Source organism: Leucoraja erinacea, chromosome 10 (assembly GCF_028641065.1).
Source record: "Leucoraja erinacea ecotype New England chromosome 10, Leri_hhj_1, whole genome shotgun sequence".
Lineage (NCBI taxonomy): Eukaryota > Metazoa > Chordata > Chondrichthyes > Rajiformes > Rajidae > Leucoraja > Leucoraja erinaceus.
The window spans coordinates 45,170,736-45,186,082 of record NC_073386.1 but is presented as its reverse complement, the minus strand read 5'-3'; the positions used below and the strand labels follow the sequence as shown (position 1 = coordinate 45,186,082).

At 39.4% G+C, this 15,347-nt stretch overlaps 1 protein-coding gene across 1 annotated transcript in view; it reads right to left on the bottom strand.

The window, feature by feature from the left end:
* Positions 1-12,462, bottom strand: part of firrm (fignl1 interacting regulator of recombination and mitosis) — a 44,856-nt gene extending 32,394 nt beyond the window's left edge. Inside the window, 7 exon segments of the mRNA XM_055642099.1 lie at positions 168-252; positions 360-525; positions 3,946-4,086; positions 6,307-6,411; positions 7,691-7,779; positions 10,458-10,498; positions 11,978-12,462. Of these exon segments, the coding sequence (XP_055498074.1) occupies positions 168-252; positions 360-525; positions 3,946-4,086; positions 6,307-6,411; positions 7,691-7,779; positions 10,458-10,498; positions 11,978-12,066 (716 nt within the window). The 5' untranslated portion in view covers positions 12,067-12,462.
* Between the last annotated feature and the right edge of the window lie 2,885 nt (positions 12,463-15,347).

Sequence of the window (15,347 nt, the reverse complement as noted above, 5' to 3'; positions counted from 1 at the left end):
TTCTCCAAAAATCAACAGTGAAAAAGATTTTAATTTTCATGAAAGGCTGCTGCACATTTATTTGTTTACAGCCCCCTAGTGGGATAGTTGTGTTGCCTTTCATTATAATACAATAATAGTTTGTTAAATTCATACTTCCCCCAACCCCCCCCGCCCCCTGTACTTACTTAATAAGGAACTTCCATGTGTTAGCATGTAGAGCATGATCCATCTTAGAAATGACTGAACAAATTTCCAAAACACTGTGAACCACTTGAAAATGGGAGATAGTTTGAAATAAGCAATTACAAAATAAATTATAAAAATAACTTATAAAAATAACAGATGTTAAAGTTAAAGATAGGATATTCTGAACGGACCTGTCACCATAGATTCAATATCTTCATCAGTGCTGGTTGCTGATTCCAAAACTATACGATCCAACAATTCCATGAATTGTTTTTGAAGGGAATAAGCTTCCTTAAATAAAGACTGCAATATGTCTGCAACCAAGTCCAATCGACCACTGTACAAGGTCTCACTCTCCTAAATACAGATTTAAAAATATTGTCATCAGTGAATAATCTCTGGGTAAGGCAATAATTTGTTACCTTAAAGTCATATCATTGGCATGAATTTATGATGCCCATTTCAGAATTTGTTTTACACTCAGATGCTTAGCCCAAAGGCAGAAACTCAGCTTAGATTACAAACTTTTCTGTTATTTAGTTATTTACACACTTGAACAAGTCATGTTGAACAACTATAGAAATACACAAGATTTACAACAGAACTATTCTATTGTCTCCCTATTGTAAAATAATTATGCTGATCTGAGAATGGAAGGGCGAAGAAAGTAAAAATAATGTGGAACGGGAAATTACATGTTTTACTTTACAGCTTTTATCCTGTAAGGGTATTTGCTTCATAAAAGATAAATTAGCACTTCACTCAACTTCTATTAAGCAACAGGTGATACTGGTCAACAAGGAACGCAGATAGACACAAAAAGCTGGAGTAACTCAGCGGGACAGACAGCATCTGTGGAGAGAAGGAACGGGTGCCGTTTCGCGTTGAGCCCCTTCTTCAGACTGCAGATGCTGGTTTACCATAAAAGACAGTGTTTAAGTAAATGGCCTGTCCCATTTGGACGTCATTTGCGCGACATCCTAAAAATTGGCTGGCGCGTCATGACGCGCGCATGGATTGTGAGGCGTGCTGGCGTAATCAGTGACGGGATAACGCGCGGCACCCTAGGATTTTGCGGTGCTCAAAATCCTCATGTGCCACCTGCGTGACGTATCTCTTGCGCACGCTGACGTACTGACGGCGTACGTGCAACGCGTGGTGAAGCATGGTTACGCACGAACATTGCCTATGCTAATTTATTATGTGTCACCATGCGTCAACGTCCATAACCATGCACCGCCCGTACGCCGTCAGCGCACCATTTGCCTGTCATTTGAGTGGCGCACCACGTGACCCCCCCGGGTATAAGGCGCGCGTGGTTTTGAAAATTTTTCACCATAGTATCTTTGATTTTCACTGGGAAAATCTTTGCCACGGAGATCTGACTAAGTCAAACGACATCGCAAATGACTCCCAAAAGAAGCAGGGCCCTCAAGAGCACTTGGCACATGACTGTCGTACTGCTAGACGATTTTCATGCGACAGTTGCCCGTCAGTCACTACCAGCCTGTCACGCAAATGACGCCCAAGTGGACAGCCCCTTAATTTAGCAGGTCAGGCAGTATACCTGGAGAACATAAAATAGGCACTGTTTCATGTCAAGACCCTTGTCAGAATATGTAGGAAAGAACTGCAGATGCTAGTTTAAATCGAAGGTAGACACAAAATGCTGGATTAACTCAGACGGACAGGCAGCATATATCGAGAGAAGGAATGGGTGACTTTTTGGGCCTGAAGAAGTGTCTCAACTCGAAACATCGCACATTCCTTCTCTCCAGAGATGCTGCGTACCCTTCTCAGAATGATTGTAGTGGGGGGAGAAAGCTGGAAGAGAGATGGGGGTGGGACAATACCTGACAAGTGACAGGTGATATGTTTTATTTTATTGGCGGATGGTTGGATAAAGGCGAGAGAGAAAAGACAAGAAGTGTGGGATAAGGATAGAAGAGACATGAAATATGAAGCCAGAGGAAGGAAGATAGGTGGAAGAAGATGGGAGGAAGGGGAAAGGGAAAAATGATTGTGCATTCAGGTGAGACACAGGGAAGAGAGCTGGAAAAAAAGAGGTGGGGGGGGGGGGGGAGACGGGGTGGCTACCTAAAATTGGAAAATTCAATGTTCATGTACTGGGTTGTAAACTAACCAAGAGGAATAGGAGGTGCTGCTCCTCTAGTTTATGTGTGACCATACTCTGGCAATGGAGGCAGCCCAGGAAAGAAAGAGAATAGGAAAGGGAATTAAAATGGTTCACAATCAGAAGATCCAGCAGGCCTATGCAAATGTTCAGCAAAACGATAACCTAGTTTACATTTGGTCTCAGCAAGGTGATGTAGGTAGCTTTGGACGAGTGAGATTAATTTGCACTGTTCTATAATATACCAGGTTTTGGAAAAATGGTCAACAACTCATTGGGAATAAGTTCAAGAAATCAGGAGATCCATTTCTTGCAGCAAATGAACTTGAAAAGAGCATAACAGACAATAGAAATTAAATTCAGGATTCAGAGCAAAAGCAGTTAATTGTCCATTGGAAGATTTGGGTAAAAAAAAAAAAAGGATGATCTTCCCGTTTCAGATATAAAACTCAAGCTTCTGACACATTGTTCAGTGGTCTAGGTCATCACTTTTACATCAATGTCAGAAAATTAAACTCTCCAAATATTATAGCTTCAAAATCTTGACTAATGGTTTTTCTGCAGAAAGAAAAAAGTGCTGCACTAAAGTGTCCTTACGCCAGATAAAAGGCTAAACTCTGAACAAAACTCAGGGCAGAACTCCCACCACGTAGCTCAACATATCCCTCGATTTAAAATGGGCAAATTGATGCAATTCCAAGCATTACAGCTTCACATCTTAGACTGCAGGTTGATTGGAAGGTCTGGAAAAGAGTGACTGGAATGTGACAATGTAGTGGTTAAGTTAAGTTACTTGAATGGCAGTTGTAGACTATTGATCACAAGGTAAAAGTTCAAATTCAGTTGCAGCAGTGGGATAAGTTAAATTCAAGTAATTAAGTAAATGTGGAATTCTAAACAAGATAGTCAACAATAACCATAAAACTACTGGATTGTTGCAAAAACTCATCTGGTTTACTCATGTTTGGGTAGGAAATCTGTCATTCTGACTTTATTTGGCCTTGATTTGACTCAAGGCTAATTTGAGCACTTAAAGGTGAGAGGGATGGACAATAGCGATGTTTATATTACATGGGCAATTTGAGTAACACGTGCAAACCTTTCTTTGTAGTGATGGTCTCACTAGAGATGCATAGGTTTTTTATTACGCAAGATTATAAACACTTGCTTTACAAAACGTTTTGTAAAACAAAATCCTCCCCAGGAGGGGAAAAGGAATAAAAAAAGCACAACAATGTTACTGCTGTCAATTCAAGCTCCAAATCGGGGAGCTGACATCTCCCCCGATGCGGGTGCTGAACGCCACCGGCTACGGGAGTCAAGACCTTCCCGTCAACAGGGTGCTCGAGGCCCCAGACCAAGGAAGAACGACATGGGAAGGAACTTTATTTTCGCCGTCCATCACGGTGAGGAATGTGTAGGAGTCACTGTGATGAATGTTTATGTTAAAATGTGTTTTCCGAGTCTTGCTTTTTTTTAATTGTATGACTGACCTGGCCAGTGAATTTCACTACACCAATTGGTGGATGTGACAATAAATGAACATGAACTATGAACAAAGATTGCCTTTTAAATAGGGAATAGGCCATGACTGCAAGAGAAAGGCAAACATTTACAACAAGAATGTTTCTCATCTATCTAACCTTGCAGTGACAAAAGGTATTCTTGAGGATGTGAATAACAGCCAACGATAGTGAATGAATATTTTTCAAAGCTAGAGCCTCCTCAAATTTGCACATATGATCCACAAGGTTCACCAGAATCTCCAAAATCTGGATCTGAAACTATACAAAATGCAACAGAAATTATATGAACAGTTTGCTGAAGATACTGCACAAATGTTGATAGATCACAAAACTTCTAAAACCTGTGTGACCACAAACTTCGGTTTCAAATGTCTGTCACAGCATATACATAGCAGGTACAATATGTCAATTATTCAGAATGCAACGCTGATTTGCTGCCAACACTGCTAAACAGCTAAGGTCTGTAGTTCAGCGGGAGGAGAGCCCCAGCAGCCCCTTTCTCCATGCAGTCAGACATCCACACAACTAAATGGAGTGTGGCGCCGGAGTATGGCTGCCTCGCCTGCAGCTTTGCGACTTTTTTAAATTTCTAGTTTGTCAAAAGTTTTGTTTTGGAGGTCTTTTAGTCTATGTGGGGAGTGGGGGGGGGGGGGGGGGGGGGGGAGGAGGGGGAAACTGTTTTTTCAAGTCGCTGCCTAGTGGATGCATCTTTCCTCTTCGCCCCCTCCTCGCGGCCTACCATCTGGATTGGCGCGGCCTTTCCTGCCAGAGACCACCTAGAACTTCAGCTTCAGCAGCGGGTGCAGCACTGAAGTACCATCGCGGAGCGGACGATGCTTTACTGGGATCGCAATGTGGAGCTCCGGAGTGCTGGGACTGCCGATTTTAACACCGTGGAGCTGTGGTCTGCGAACTTCCAGCCACGGGCGGCGCTAACTTTAACAACGCGGGGCCTTGGGAGCTCTCGCCGAGGTCACCAGGGTTGGAGATCCGTCCAGCTCGGCCTGTGTCTCCGGTAGGATGCAGCTGATTCGATTCGGAACTCCAGGCCGCTGAGAGTGTACTTCCGACGCCGGCGTTCCATCATCCAACAAGAGGGCCTGAACATTGGGCTACCGTTGCAGCGACTGCAGAGGCCTCAATAGGCCCCGACCACGGGTGAACAAGAGGAAGAGGACTGAACTTTTATTGCCTTCCCTCACAGTGGGAAACGTTGATTCCGCTGTGTGGGGATGTTCATGTTAAATTCTATCGTGTGTTGTGTTCTTTTTATTTGTATGGCTGTATGGCAACCCAAATCTCGCTGTACCAATTGGTACAGTGACAATAAATGTAAACTTGAACTTGATTAACTTGAGTTGTGGTTAGATACAAAACTAAAACCTATTCTGACCACTGAGAACCTGAATGGAGACGGAATAGTTGTAATCTTTATCTTCAACTGACACACATTGTTGCCAATGTAATCGCTAACACGCTGTAGACCTGACTGATGATGAATAATAATCAGTAGCAGTAATTTTAAACAAATCTTCCAGACCTGGATACAGTACTGAGCCACACAGGCATAGTCTGACTGTTTTGTAAGAATATACACCCAATACATTATCATCAAATCCTATTGAACATGTGGTCAGATAACCAGTTTGATTGGCAGGTACATTCAAGTTAGTTGCTGATTAATTTTGACTGGCTGTCGCTATAATTGTACAAGTGTTTGCTCATTTTGTTATGAAAAAAAGAAATATTGTAAAGTCCACAGGGAATGATATACCAGGCTTTGTAGAACTTTGTCGACTTCAAGATTTCATATAAACCAGTTGTTCGAGTTTCCATGCAGCATGATTGGGAATATGAGCAGAGAATATACTGAGCAGGAAAAAGTTGCTAGAGCCGTGGAGTAAGTCAAGGAGGTCATATTTCAAGAAGACACCCTATATATCCAGTATTTCAACATGGCACCCTATATATCCCTTCTCCCCATAACCTCCAACACCTGTACGGTCTGCAAGGATGTTAGGCTGAAGGGGATGTTACTGTACTGTAAGTACAGGCTGCCTCCGCATTGCGGCCATTACAGTAACAAAAATTTGCCCTTACAGAACTTACAAATCACGACCCAAAGATTTGAGATACAGAATAAAATTCTGTTTTCACAAAATTTATGGGGAAAAAAGGTGAAATTTTTTCATCTGGAAAGTCATGAAATCAAGGACAAATATGGACCGTTTTCTTGGAATGCAACCCCTTTGTTATGAGAGGGGTTGTCTGCACTTGTTTTCCAGTGATTATTACTTTACGTTGCCCAGCCACATCTTTAATTTTAATCCCCAATTTAGCTGACAAAACTAAATGTCATTTCCTCAAAATGTAGATATGTCATGCAGCGCAACTCCTTCTAAATCGACACCAACTGTTGTTAACAAAGATTTAATTATATTGATAATAATAAAGAACTTGAAATCGAAAAGATTCTACCTGTATAGTGTTCCTCAGTGCTGCCTGCAAGCCTGGGTTCTGACTGGACAACCCTCCTGTATGTTGTGTTACCTCATTTGCAAGCTCATCAAACAATGTCATTGCCTGGCATGAGGAAAAGCATAATGGATTTTCAACAAGAGAATGTTGGTTAGTGAAAGCAAGAAGGAGTATTAAAACATCAAAAAAAAAAATAATTAAAGGATGACACTAGCACTCTGCTTAACACTGCTACTCGGAGCATTAATTCATTACAGCTCCTGGTCCTCCCACTCACAGATATGTAACCCGTTCCACTTTTGAAAAGGCGTCAAGTTATGCACATTATGCTGGAATATGAATATTCCAGGAATCCGGCGTGAACCTCTGCCCAGCACAAGGAAACTGGGAGTCGAAGAACTGGCATGAACTGTCTGCTTCCCTTGACTGCATGATACAATCCCAGGAATGTAGTGCAAATCCCTGCCCTCTTCTAGCACTCCCCCATCAATGAATTGCACTTGGCTCAGTGTGGAGATATTACCAGTGAAGAACAGTATGGTTGCTTAGGGCCAGTGTGAAGCTGCTCAGCATCAAGTTGCGAGTCTTAGGCTGATCAGGCCAACCATCTGGAAAATTAACTTAATGTATATGCAGCATAAGGGAGAAGCAAGTCCCCAAGTCTTAAGCAGGTTAGAAGAAATGTTTATTGGACAATGATAAGCATGAACATAATTGATTTAGTGACTGGCACGAGGGTGTTGTGATCCCCGAAATAAAGATTGTACACAAAGACTATCCAGAATAGAGAAACAGATAAGAGGGGAGAAAAATAAAAAGACTGAAATATCTTTGAGATGTAACCACTAAAGGGTTCCACATCCCTACTGCTGAGTATTTTATTAAATGTTGTAATAGTAATAAGTGTCCTATTTAATAACCGTGAGCATTAATGCAATTTTTCTATTAAACTGTTGACTAGTCTTTGAATAAATTGAGGTACACTGCTGAAATATTGTCAGTGATTGTACCATTATTCATTAAATGTAATACACAATGTATTAAAAGAAATTAAAACAACTGACCTCTCGAAAAACAGTTCAATTTAACGATGCATGGCGGGAGCAGGAATCACCAGGAATAGCCCAAAGCTGAGAAACGTGCTGGAGTTCCCCCTCCTGATCACCAGCCTGCAATCCAGCTAAGGACTGGCACTAACGTTAGTAGAAAATGAGAGTAAACTTTCTGAAAGGTGTTATCTAACCAGATCAATTGGCGGCTACTTGATACGCACAGAATAGTATACTTGTAATTAGTCCACTTCCACTAAGAAAATCACAAAGTATTCCATATTTTATGTGAAATATAAGAAACAAAATACATAGAAACTATTAAATTCACATACCTTGGGCAACACTTGAGAGGCAAATGTCTGTTCTATCTCAGAAAGCCTGATATGGGGCAAGAACTTGTCTATAAGAATCTTCAGTGATCCTTTAAATAATATCAAGTTATTTAGTTTCATTGATAACAAACTTTATGTTATGCTTTACTTCACACAGACATTTTTCACCACTTTGCTGTATTTAGTTCCAACATCTATTGCAACATAAATCATGAAAGGAAAGAGAACACATCAAACAAATCACCAAAAAAGTGCAATAAATACAATTTTACTGTCGGGCCAAATGAAAAGCACAAATATTTGCCTTCATATTAGGAGAAAAAAAAATGTGGACAAGAATAGCACGTCTCTTCAACCTAATTTTATAAATACTAAATGAAACCAAAAGAATCTCTGCAGGTAACATGTTCATATTTAAAATTAAATGTTAAATGTTAAAATTCAATGTTAAAGTGATGTTACAAAAGTAATATCACACCGAGAGGAGTCATTGGATTTAGAAACAAAGCATAACAAAGAAGAAAATTGGATTGAGAGCAATAAACTAAAAAGTTTAATTAATTCCCAACATTATTTAGGAAAGTAGGGGACATGTATGAAGTGGGCAAACTGTTATCATTTCAACAATTAAAATTAAAATTTAAATTGAAGGATAATCAATATTTTAAATATATACAGGTATGTGACTTTATGAAGAAATATACACATAGATTTCAAACTATATTTTTAGATCCTTTAGAAGAAGCAATGAATATTAAGGCTGATTCACAAAAATTAATATCATACTTTTATAATAATATATTAAATAGAGAATCACCCTCAACAGAAGCATTAAGGGAAGATTGGGAACAAGAGCTAATGATAAAGATCTCGAAGGATAGATGGGAAAAGTATTTGATGAATACACATAACTGTTCTATTAATGCAAGACATAATTTAATTCAATTCAAATTATTACATAGACTATATTATTCAAAAACGAGGTTGAATAAATTTTATCCAAACGTCTCTCCCAGATGCGATAAATGTCTGTTTCAAAACGTTAATATAACACACTCATTTGTTGGATGCACAAAGTTGAATACATTTTGGAGTGATATATTTGATATATTTACAAAGATTTTCAAGTCAAGAATAGAACCCAAAATGGAATGGATTATATTTGGAATAATAGGAGAAGATACCAATTTAAATAAAGATCAAAATGTTTTTTTTAATTATGGGTTAATAATTGGAAAGAAATTGATACTTAAATTTTGGAAAAATACAACCACACCAACTGTTAAAATGTGGATTAGGAATATGATGGACATAGCACGCCTTGAAGAAATGAGACTCCGACTAATAGATAAATATGACCAATTCTTAAAGAGTTGGTCTCCTTTCATCGACTTTTTGGAATCATGTGATGCAGCGGTGCCGTAAGGATTGCTGATTTCAGTTCATGACGCGGATAGAGCTACATCTCCGAATACAGATTTGAAAAATTCTCTTTTAAGGGGCCTTCTCTTCTATTTCTACTTTCCACTTTCTCTCTTCCTTTTTTTTATTTTTTATATACACACTTCACGTTTTTCTACTCTCTACCATCTATTTTTCCACTTTTTCCCCTTTCTATTGCTTTCTTTTTCTTGTTCTGCTTACTTCTTTCTTATAACATAAAACTAGAGGTTGTACATAGAATGGATTATGGTATTACATAGTTGGCACCTAAAATTAGGTGCCACTGTACCGTTTTGTGCTGTATTAACTTCTAATAAAATAAACCAAAAAAAAAAAAACAAAAAAAAAAATTCCCAACATTATTTTAAGTCTGAAAGAACAAGACACCATTCATGGAAAAGTAACATTTTAAGTTTAGTGCTATTTACATTTCTAACAGCAGTAACGTTCACTTACAATTGAATGGGCAATTCCTAACTATTTCTGGTTTATATCATGGGTATGAAACAAATGTTCCCACCTTCACATTTTTTTAAATGACAAATCTACTGATGAGGTATCGATGCAGAATTAATTTGAGGAACAAGACAATGTTCTGATTTCCATGTTCATACTGTACATATATTGACCCTAGAAGTTGCTGTCCAACGAGCTCAATAATGAGTTGTTACTGCTACTAAAAAAATATGGACCATTAAAGTAGTAAATATACTTTTCAAAATATATCTAGTATATTAGACCCCAGATAAAATTTATTTTGAAACAAATATTCCAGGCAGTAGATTTAAAGGGCAATTGATGTATTTAAAGTGGAAGGCTACTTTTTTCAATTTTGGGTGCAGGTGACTTTTATGGAACCAAATGACCACCAATCCATAAAAACAGGAACTAGTTTCCATGAGCATACCATGCTTATAAATAGTTCTCTGAGGAGTACAATATTTTGGAAGCTGTTTATTAGGTGCTGAATATTTGCATGGCTGGCTCACAGATTGAACTAGTAAACGACTATTTACTTTCAAGTCTCAAATTCTCTCAACCACCAACAGTCATTGTTTATTCCTACCCAACCCACCGATTTCATGGAAAAAGAGAGTACCAATCAATATATAACTCATTCACAAGCCACATGCATCACATTGATTAAATTGTCATAGTTAGAATTAGCAAAGTTGCAAAAACTTTAAGAAAGTTAATACACAATCAAGGGATGGAGAAGTAGTTAATTGTGAAAGTTGTTAAAAATATTTAGTTTAAATGTAAACTATTTCTAAGGTTCATATGATAATTAGTGTGAAGAAGTGTGTATTTAGTTATTACTTACGTAATAGTTTGCTACCACTCTCGCTACATTGGTATATACTGTAAATATTGTTAAAGAGATTATTATCATTGAAATATAGGAATGTATCACAAACTGCATCATTTAAAAACATTAGTGATGTTCTGGAAGTTTGATTATCTTTGCTCTGCACAATAGTCATCTAAATCGACCCTAACACATTAACTGCTTCATTTTATCCAGCCTACTGAAAGAAGAGTATAATTGACTTGCAACTGAATGAAACTCAACTCCAGTGATATCACGATGGAATTAAAATGGGCAGAGGATTAGTCTCTGACCACTGGTGGCTTCACGTACAATCTACTATTCACTCTTCCTTATCTATATTCTGCCCTATGTTGCCAATTAAGATAGCACATATAGCCACATCAACCCATATAGCCACATCACCACCACTTCAAACACCAGAACTCTGTTGTCAACCTATCGACTTATTTAAAATCCTTTTTTCTAGAAATGGTTTTTGATTAAAAATTCCCAGAATGCAGATAACTGAAGCAATCATACTCCAAGAATGCCAGAGCACAAACATAATTATAAAAGTAGGGTGCAAAGCAGGATTCAGTATACATCTTGCAGTCAGGCTTGCACATTTTCACCTAGGCCAGGTCCAGCAACACTCCCAAACCCATTATCAACTTCCTCCACCCTAGTCATCACCATCAGTGTGATCACTTCACCCAGAGCCCCCATCACAGATTGAGGCAAAACGTTGCAGACACAGCATCTAATTTAATCTATTCCCAAGTTTCCAACCTCAAAAGATCTACATTATATAAAACACACCAATCTTCACTTCCAAAACTCCCACTCTTCCATCAGACCTGCTGCTGAAAACTTCATACCCTACTTTTTCATTTAGGCGCTCCTTGCTAGCTTTTCTGACTGTTGGCTATATAATTTCTTGTACATTTAGCCATCGTCCCAGGTACACAAAAATACTGGAGAAACTCAGCGGGAGCAGCAGCATCTATAGAGCGAAGGAGATATGCAATGTTTCGAGACGAAACCCTTCTTCATTGTCATTCAGCCATCGTCCCATCCTTACTGGCCTACTTCAGCTTCCATCCCACAAAGCCACAAACTTAAAATTCCCATTCTTCTGTATAAACTTACATCACGGCTTCTTGTTACTGTGCAAATCTATGCTATGGCATAGGTCAAGATGATGATGAAATCATATCCATATCATTAATTGCCTAACACGTTATTTTCATTGTAAATACATTGTCATATATTGTCTTAGTATACTAACTTCCCTAACTTCATTCAGAAGGTCCCGATAAGAAACTTCACCTGTCCATTCCCTCCAGATGCTGCCTGGCCGTCTGAGTTACTCCAGCACATCGTGCTTGGCTCAATATCCCAGCATCTGCAGTTTCTTGTGTCCCCAACTTCACTAACGTGTTTGTTAACCTTGTCTTATGTTGTCATCCTAATCAGCTTTATAAAATCAAATCCGAAATATGAAATATCAAGTAAAACAGTGAAAGGATATGATAAGCTCAGGCAAAGCTGTTTTCAGCATTGTCCTGCACATCTCCTCGTTCCACTGGCAAACTTCGTCTATTGTCGAACTCTGGGACATTCTAAAAATTCCTCAGTTTGAAAACTCTCGATTTTCTTTTTTTAAATGTAAAAAATATATGAAGTCCTCGGCGGTGGCTCAGAAATTAAACCCGAATTAGCGGCACACAGGGCCTGCTCCTGGACTCCAAAGAACCTATGAGCAAGATCTTTGCTGGACTCAACAGAACCAGCCGATTACACCGCCAGTTTCTGGGGGAACCAGTCACCCTGCTATCAAATTCAACATGATCTGCCCTTTTTTTTAACTGCTCGTTCGGAAGACTCTGTCGTCTGTGTGGCTACAATGTGCTTGGTCCATCCCTCTGATCCAACAAACTTCCACAGCCCCACTTCCCTCCTCGACAGTCAAATGTTTCCACCCGCCAGCCTTCGCGACAATGCCACCGGCAGGCGAAAGAAGCCGACTGCGCATGTCAATAGCAAAGATCCAATAGCGGAGCAAGATGGGCTACTCCTGCGACATGCAATGGGCTGACGTGTAGTACGCTACGGAGGGGATCCTGGGCATTTCCCCGCCCATTTTAGTAACCAGTACCCACCCGACCCGACTCGTAGGGTGATCTTTGGTCAATAGTGCGCCTGGGCAAATGCCTCTGCACTGCGCATGTGCGCTTGGGCAATTCTTCTGCACTGCTCACCAAAGATCCTATAGCAATAGGATCCTCCGTTATAGGATCTTTGCTGCGCACAGCGAAGGCTTTCGTCGATGAGTTTGCTTTGTGGATAAGGTGACTCAAGGAGTTGTTAAGAAGGGATCGAGAAACGTATGCGTTGCTCTGCGTTTTCAGGCACTCTTATAAGGCTGAATTCGGAGGAAGCAAGAAAGTTATGAAGACTGAAGGAACTACAGATGCTGGTTTACAAAAAAAATAGACACAAAGTGCTGGAGTTCTTCATTCAGAATGTTTATTGTGTGCCATACTCATGGAGAAGAGCGTATATATGTGTTGTCACATGTTTCCAGGATATGATGAAAAGAGTAAAGGCTGCTGATATCCGCGAGTTTTGTAATTTAATTAAGTGGACTTTTAACCAAAGACCACAAGTGTAACCTGCAGTTGCAACGAATGCTACATGGATAATTTGGGTTGTGAAAAGATATCGGAAACCGAACCCTGCCATAACCTGGGGCGGGGGTGGGGGGCACCTGTGCCTTGGTTTAAAATACAGAAAAAATGTGACCTGGTGAGGTTGGCAACAACGTATTGGAAAGTCTGAAGAAGGGTTTCGGCCCGAAACGTTGCCTATTTCCTTCGCTCCATAGATGCTGCTGCACCCGCTGAGTTTCTCCAGCTTTTTTGTGTAACCTTGGAACGATGACTAAGTTAATAATGTATTGTAGCAAGTGAGGCCAGTGTGGGAATTGAAGACGTACAGATGGAATAGGGAATAGTTTATAGGAAGGGCAGGGTGTAGTTTATGAGGTGCACCACTTCTGCTGTTTACACAGGCTTTGGTGCTCAATGCTATCCCAAATACCCCACCTACACTCCCCATTTTGACTGGTCATGAGCCAGAGTGTGCAGTTTGGATCTCTTTACCTATAACAGGATATAACTACCATATAAGGGGCACGATGAATGTTCATCTGATTGTTTCCAGGCTGATGGGCTACAGTATGAGGCAAGATTAAGTCAACTAGGTTTATATTCACTAGACCTTGGATAGACTGTAAGATGATCTGATTGAAACTTGCAAAATGTTGACATGGCTGGACAGACAAAACGTGTAGAGGATGTTTTCCCTGGCTGGGGGTATCTGAAATGAGAGTTCATGGTTTCAGGTTAAACAGCAAGAATTTGGACAGCTGAGAAATGTGTTCACAGAAGGAGCTGTGAACCTGTGAAATGCACTGTCATGTAGGGCTGTAAAAGTCAAGTCATAATGTTATTAAGAAAAAATAATTCTAGATGCAAAAGGAATAACGAGGGATAGGGCGAGTATAGGAATATGATATTGATGTACATTGAATGATTAAGTTGGCAAAAATGGCCTATGCTTCTATTTTCCATTGTTCTGTGTAAGTATCTAGTACTCCATACCATTAATTTCAAAGTATGTCAGGAAATTAGAGGATATAAGGTACACAAAAAATGCTGGAGAAACTCAGTGGGTGCAGCAGCATCTATGGAGCGAAGGAAATGGGCAACGTTTTGGGCCGAAACCCTTCTTCAGACTGATTAGAGGATATAAATGGAAACAAATGAAAGATTATTTAAAAATGTCACTACATTATAGTAAAGTAGATTTTGATTTTCATTCATTCTGATTTTTGAGACATTTTGTGGAGGAACAGAGTACTGGCTGCAAACGAATCATCTTTCATATTATAGTCTTACATTATAATAATTATGATGCTGCATAATTTACATTTAAAATCCTACAAGCATTCCATTTGTCATGAAAAAAGATTCCCATAAGAATCCAATATCAACATCTTTCTCAGATGAGTTGAATGGACTATAGTTTATATATACAATTATCTTTATGTCCACCCACCTAAACAACCATCATGCATTAGAAACATTACAGTAGTATTCTTAAATATTAAAGTAGACATTTTAAGAAATATTTTTGCACTACTAGATGTTCTGTCAGGAAAGGAAACATACAACATAGATATCTGATTTTTATTTCAGTTTTATCCGTAAGCATCAGTCTAATCAACTCAAATTGTCTTGCTTCTTTGTTTGAACTGTGTGGAAAGAATTATAATTAATCTATATATTACTAAAACTCTTATCTTGTTTGTGATTCTGTCTGTCTGCTTGCGTGGCCTTGTGCTCCTGGAACTACACCAAAACGGTACATGATAGCACTACAATATTTGGACCACCTTACTCACAATTGTCTTGTGGTGTTTTTTTTTAATCAAGTTTTGTTCAGATTGATATATTTTACAAGTTATTCACATTTTTAACTTTACAAAATCGTAGTTGAAGTTGAAGTTGCAGTTAGCAGCTATGATGTCACAATGGGATCTCATTTACATAAACTACCCCTCAGCAGTGTTCCACTGGCAGTTAACAGCGTATGATGTCACAACGGGATCTCATTTACATAAACTGCCCATCAACAGTGTTCCACTCAGTGCAATGAGAGATTTGTTAATATTGTTGTAAGGAGAGGGAGGGAATGGGGGAGGAGAAATGTTATTTAAACATTATGTTTAGTGGGGGAGTGGGATTGGAGGGAGGGAGGAGAGAAGAGGGGGGGGTGAAGAGGAGGGGGAGTGAGTGTTGGCGGATGAGGGGGAATGGAGGATCGGGGTAGGAAGAG